Consider the following 6,780-nt stretch of genomic DNA (forward strand, 5'->3'; position numbering starts at 1 on the left):
GTGGCCACTTTCTCCCCATGTCTCTTGCCTTTAAAATCATTTTTAAAAATCTATGTCTTGAACATGTTCAGTCACTTGGCCTCTTCAGCCGCCTTTGGAAGAGAACTCCACTGGTTCACTAACCTTTTGAGTCCTAAATGGTCCACCCTGAGACAGTGTGCCCAAGTTTTAGATTCCACAACTGGGGGAAATATGCTCCCTGCATGTTCCCCCTAGTCTAGCTCTGTTAGGTCCAGTTGAACCAATCTCTCCTCATTGGACAGTACTGCCTTTCTTTTACTTAGGGGAACAGACAGGCTTTTTTGCAGCTCTAAACATAATGGTATATTAGCCTGGTGCCAGGATCAAGAATGTCACATTATGCCTGTATGACATTCTTCTGGGCTAAGAGTGAACACCCAGAGGTCAATCCATGTTAAGAATGGAGATGAAGTCCTGAATGCAAATTTCAGGGAATTAGAAAGGAGATCGAAAAGCAGGACCGTTGAAGCAGTTGTCTCAGAATTAGTCCCAGTCCCATGTGTTAGTGAGCACGGAGACAGGAGAATTAGGCAATTGAACACAAAGCTGGAAAATTAGTACAGGAGTATCAGATTTGGCGTTCTAGAGCACATAGTACTTATACAAGATGAACCAGTTGCATCTTGGCAGGACCAGAGCTAACATTGTTGTGGGGAAATTGTGGAGAAATAGTGCTGTTGGGAATGGTTTAAACTAGATTTTCAAGGAAATGGAACTTAGAATAGAATAGAAATTTATTGTCATGTGTACTTGTTACATGAAAAAGACAGTGAAAAATTGTCCAGGCTAGGCACCTCCATCAATGACAGAAGTCATGCCTAATAATGAAACAAAAGTAAAATTAAGGCAAAGTTCACCACAGTTCAGTTAAGGGCTCTTGGGCTTGGGGAAAGCCAATTTTCTAAAAGAAAATGGAATGCCCTTTAGACTTAGCTGTGACGAGACAACCACACTGGGCCACTGGAATACTGGACTGAAAGTCTCTGCGAAAGAACCCATTCCTCGTTCCCCGAGAGACCCCCTTTGGAGTAGAGCCGTGTCTGGCTTGGCATGGCATTGTGCTCCTGCCAACACAGGCCGCCAAGAGAAGTGTTTAAAAGAAATATTACAAGGCCTACAACAGATGTACGTTCCTTTAATGCACAGACACCTAAAAGGAAAAATGAATCATTCATGGTTAAGAAAATAAGTTTACGATTGCATTAGATCAAAGAAAGTGGCTTATAAGAATGCCAGAAATAGTATGTAAATAGCCTGACCGTTATGCACAAGAAAGTGGTAGGGTTTAATGGACTGAATGGCCTATTGCAGCCCCTAAGGAACTTCAACCAGTACTCGACCGCAAGTAGTGTAGCAACAATCTGCTTCAGCACCATTGGATGCAGAGTTTGTTTTTATTTCTAGTCCAAATTGTGTTCCATATACAAATATTCTGGCAATGCTAATTGATATAAAATTGCTATCCAAATATACTATTCACACAAGATAAGAGTTAGTTCTGTACCAGCTCTTTTAAGATGTCATGTGTTAAGCAGGTTATGTTATATGACCATTTTATCTGCAGAATTTTTTCTCCATGCAGATCAAGGTAAATGTAATGGAGAATGAGTATTTTACAATTAGCCTTTAAGAACATTAAGTTGAAAATAATTCAAAGTTATTGGCATCTGGGATCTTGAGAGGGAATGTATCTAATTTTTAAAATGTGGTTCAGCAGGTCTCATATTTAGAAACTATCTGACTTTTTTTTAGGAGTCATAAAGATGTACAGCATGGAAACTGACCCTTCGGTCCAATCCATCTATGACCGTCAGATATCCTTGATAAATCTAGTCCCGTTTGCCAGTATTTGGTCCATAACCCTCTAAACCCTTCTTGTACCATCTAGATGCCCTTTAAATGTTGTAATTGTACCAACTTCCTCTTGCAGCTCATTCCATGCACATACAACCCTCTGCATGAAACAGTTCCCTCTTAGGTCCCTTTTTAAAACTTTCCCCTCTCCCAGTAAACTTGCAACCTCTTTCTTGACTCCCCACCCCAGGAAAAACACCTTGTCTATTTACCTTATTCATGCCCCTCATGATTTTATAAACCTCTACAGTCTTGCAGACTCTATTTTACAGACTTACTTGGAAATCTCATAACAAGTGACATTAGGATTGTTACAATTTTTTACATTTAAAAAAAAAGCCTCCTTAGCTACCTACATAGGTTTAAATCACTTAAATTCTGTTTTCTATATCTAAATTGCTGTTACTTTTTTGCAGGCTCACAGTAATGACATCCTTATCTTCTCTGTGCAGCCAAAGTCACTTGTCGGGTAAGGCCATGATTTTGCTGATAAACAACAGCCAGGTAGATTGAGCTATTACCAATCAGTGAACTTAGTTTTTCCTGTGATGTCACTATTTTATACTGAGCCCACAATCCTGGGCTTCAATTTATCCTGTTAAAAAGATCTTAAAAACAATAAAAACTATGAAACAAAAAAGCAAGTAAAAAGTCCTCCTACCCTTCTGCACTGAATTCCCACACTGCTTCTCGAGTTTCCATACTGTGATCTCTTCTTCCTGACTTATTGATCGGGTGCTTTCAACAAGCCTTTCCTTAAATAGAGCTGAGGTGAGTTGAGTTGACTTGACTTTCGCTACTTCAGCTTCAGTAGCACTTACTGAGGCTCTAGTCAGACTTCAGGTGTTTGACTGAGGTATAGTGATTAGTCAGCTACATTATCACCCTTTTCATTAGACTACTGAATTTTAAACTTTTTAAAGTGGAGAAGAAAAAGAAACATTTACCAATTCTATTCCTATGCTGCCTCCAAAATCCCTGAGCTATACACTGAAGCTCTATCACACTCTGGATGTGAGCTCTCCTTCCTGACCATGCAAAGCTTACTATTGGAATCAATTATTGATGAACTACTAGCAGCAAATTTGGAAAATCATAATCTAATCAAGCAGTCCTGGCATGGCTTCATGAAAGGGACATTATGTCTGACTAATATAGTGGAATTTTTCAAAGAAATCTCTACCAGATGCCCAGAACGTAATGAAGAAATACTTCGCGAAAGTTTAAGTCATAAGATAAGAGCTCACTGTACCAGAGTTGATATATTGGCATGAATAGAGAATTGGCTAATTGGCAAGAAATTGCAAGTGGGAATAAGGGGTTCTTATTCAGGTTGGTGAGTAGTGGGATTCCACAAAGATCATTTCTGGGACTGCAATTGTTTAGAATATATTCCAATTTAATTATATATATTGAATTATAGGAGAGGCTGCTGCACATTTTCTGTGAAGGAATACAGATCAACTAGAATGTCCCATCCCAACACAATTCCTTCCATCTCTTTAATATAGAATAGAAAACTGTGTGGCAGTGACATAGTGCTTTAATATTAAACATTAAAACTTTAAAATATTTGGTACCAGTCTTTTTCAAAGTAGCATGAGTGCTGTTTGAGTTGTTTGTAGTGTGGGATGAAGCTTGTTTTGAGCTTTAAATAACGATTATAAAGAAAACTATCTTCTGTATAAATTATTCTCAATATTATAAAGTTTTGATTTTTGTATTATTTCCATCCTTCAGACTTTGCCTAGAAGCAGTGATCCACTATAAAGAAATGTTGGCCCATATATGGGACTGTCTTCCAAAACATCTGCTTCTTAATATTAATCAACGAGCAGGGAGCAGCAACACATCTGGATCATGAGTTCTGACAACACAATTACAGTTTGGGCAATCATAGTGTGATTTAGTTCTTCTTTGTTCTAGCAGTCAAAAGTACTGGTTTATGACAAGGTATGGGCAAGCTGCAGAGAAGCATAACTTTTTTGTCTTTATTGGTACCTGCATTTTTGCAGGCTTTTGATTTGCTTGTACTGCATGTATAGAAATTTTATTTTCTGTTTTGAATAAATGTGAAGCAGAGACAACTTAGAACACTTGGATGTACAAAGTAAACTGTCAACTTCAAAATAATGCTCAGATTGATATGTTGAATCTCATCTACCTGAAGCAGTTTATTTTTCTTTCTGGTATTAAGTAAAAATTAAATAAAACATGCCTTTTCAATAAAGGGCAAAGAATTTCAAGAAAGCCATCCCTCATGATTTGTCATTTCAGAATCTGGGCTGTACGAAACTTATCTTGGTTATGTAATAACAAGAGACGATTAACGCATCAAGCAACACTAACTCTCACTATCCTCCTGGGAGTCACTGTGAAGGTGGGGGGGTGGGATGAAGGAACATAAGTGATAACACAACTAAGAACCAATTTGACAAGAAAATTCATAGTCGCAGTTAAAACTGAGATTGGAGGCAAATCCAGGAGTGTGAGATGGAGTATGGCACCTAATGTCAAGGGGAAGCCAAAGAAAGTAATATGTGACTGATTACAAACCAAAAAGACAAACTGTGCTTGAAGGCAGAGGGCACACTTCAAGTAAAATGAATTGATTCTTTTGTTGTTTCTAAAGACAGCTTGACTGTTTCTTTTCACCTTAAGTAATTCGAACATTTTATCCTCTGAGTAAAGGGAAATAGTTGCATACAGATTACTGGCTCTACGTACTATCATGCTTTAAAATTTTTAAGGGTTTCTAACGTCTGAGGCACTATATTCCAACATATACCACTTTGGGCAGAGAGGTAGTGGTTTAGTCACCTCTAGTTGTTGTAGAGGGCACTTTCAAATTAGCCACCTTTTATACTACTGTTCAGTTTCAAATAAATGATCCATCAAGTTTTTTGTAGCCTTTTGCTGTACCTATATGGATAGGTGCACAATCCTAATAAAGAACTGTGGATGCTGTAAATCAGGAACAAAAACAGAAGCTGCTGGAAAAGCTGAGCAGGTCTGGCAGCACGTGGGGGAAAAAAAGGTCAGTTAACATTTCAGGTCAAGTGACCCTTCCTCAGTTCTGACCCAGCATGTTAACTCTTTATCTTCACAGGCGGTGCAAGACCTGCTCAGTTTTTCCAGCAACTGTTTTTGTTGTGAGTGCATAATGTTGTCTGCCAGAGTCATTAATCTGCTCTATGAGTTAGAAATATGATGTTTACTACAAAGGGACTGGGAAAGATAACCACTGTATTTAGTAATGTAAAATAAGTATTGGAGATAATGGGAACTGCAGATGCTGGAGAATTCCAAGATAATAAAATGTGAGGCTGGATGAACACAGCAGGCCAAGCAGCATCTCAGGAGCACAAAAGCTGACGTTTCGGGCCTAGACCCTTCATCAGAGAGGGGGATGGGGTGAGGGAACTGGAATAAATAGGGAGAGAGGGGGAGGCAGACCGAAGATGGAGAGTAAAGAAGATAGGTGGAGAGAGTATAGGTGGGGAGGTAGGGAGGGGATAGGTCAGTCCAGGGAAGACGGACAGGTCAAGGAGGTGGGATGAGGTTGGTAGGTAGATGGGGGTGCGGCTAGGGGTGGGAGGAAGGGATGGGTGAGAGGAAGAACGGGTTAGGGAGGCAGAGACAGGTTGGACTGGTTTTGGGATGCGGGGGGGAAGAGCTGGGCTGGTTGTGTGGTGCGGTGGGGGGAGGGGACGAACTGGGCTGGTTTAGGGATGCAGTAGGGGAAGGGGAGATTTTGAAACTGGTGAAGTCCACATTGATACCATTAGGCTGCAGGGTACCCAGGCGGAATATGAGTTGCTGTTCCTGCAACCTTTGGGTGGCATCATTGTGGCAGTGCAGGAGGCCCATGATGGACATGTCATCTAAAGAATGGGAGGGGGAGTGGAAATGGTTTGCGACTGGGAGGTGCAGTTGTTTGTTGCGAACTGAGCAGAGGTGTTCTGCAAAGCGGTCTCCAAGCCTCCGCTTGGTTTCCCCAATGTGGAGGAAGCCGCACCGGGTACAGTGGATGCAGTATACCACATTGGCAGATGTGCAGGTGAACCTCTGTTTAATGTGGAATGTCATCTTGGGGCCTGGGATAGGGGTGAGGGAGGAGGTGTGGGGGCAAGTGTAGCATTTCCTGCGGTTGCAGAGGAAGGTGCCGGGTGTGGTGGGGTTGAAGGGCAGTGTGGAGCGAACAAGGGAGTCACGGAGAGAGTGGTCTCTCCGGAAAGCAGACAGGGTGGGGATGGAAAAATGTCTTGGATGGTGGGGTCGGATTGTAAATGGCGCAAGTGTCGGAGGATGATGCGTTGTATCCGGAGGTTGGTAGGGTGGTGTGTGAGAACGAGGGGGATCCAGCCTAATGTTATCAATGTGGACTTCACCAGTTTCAAAATCTCCCCTTCCCCTACTGCATCCCTAAACCAGCCCAGTTCGTCCCCTCCCCCCACCGCACCACACAACCAGCCCAGCTCTTTCCCCCCCCACCCACTGCATCCCAAAACCAGTCCAACCTGTCTCTGCCTCCCTAACCAGTTCTTCCTCTCACCCATCCCTTCCTCCCAAGCCAAGCCGCACCCCCATCTACCTACTAACCTCATCCCACCTCCTTGACCTGTCCGTCTTCCCTGGACTGACCTATCCCCTCCCTACCTCCCCACCTACACTCTCTCCACCTATCTTCTTTACTCTCCATCTTCGGTCCGCCTCCCCCTCTCTCCCTATTTATTCCAGTTCCCTCCCCCCATCCCCCTCTCTGATGAAGGGTCTAGGCCCGAAACGTCAGCTTTTCTGCTCCTGAGATGCTGCTTGGCCTGCTGTGTTCATCCAGCCTCACATTTTATTATCTTGAAATAAGTATTGACTAGTTTTGTGATGAGCCAAGACAATTAAAATGGG

The 6,780-nt window shown here is 42.2% G+C and overlaps 1 protein-coding gene across 4 annotated transcripts in view; it reads left to right on the forward strand.

The window, feature by feature from the left end:
- The window catches only part of klhdc2 (kelch domain containing 2), a 30,690-nt gene extending 26,565 nt beyond the window's left edge, over positions 1-4,125 (forward strand). For 3 of the 4 annotated variants that reach the window (XM_048537665.1, XM_048537666.2, XM_059649093.1), the window contains exons 13-14: positions 2,292-2,344; positions 3,616-4,125. In XM_048537665.1, the coding sequence (XP_048393622.1) occupies positions 2,292-2,344; positions 3,616-3,739 (177 nt within the window). In that variant the 3' untranslated portion in view covers positions 3,740-4,125. The remainder of the gene's footprint in view (positions 1-2,291; positions 2,345-3,615) is intronic. The other variant, XM_059649094.1, reaches the window with a different exon arrangement.
- Positions 4,126-6,780: the final 2,655 nt, after the last annotated feature.

The sequence above is a fragment of the Stegostoma tigrinum genome, chromosome 10 (genome assembly GCF_030684315.1).
Source record: "Stegostoma tigrinum isolate sSteTig4 chromosome 10, sSteTig4.hap1, whole genome shotgun sequence".
NCBI lineage: Eukaryota > Metazoa > Chordata > Chondrichthyes > Orectolobiformes > Stegostomatidae > Stegostoma > Stegostoma tigrinum.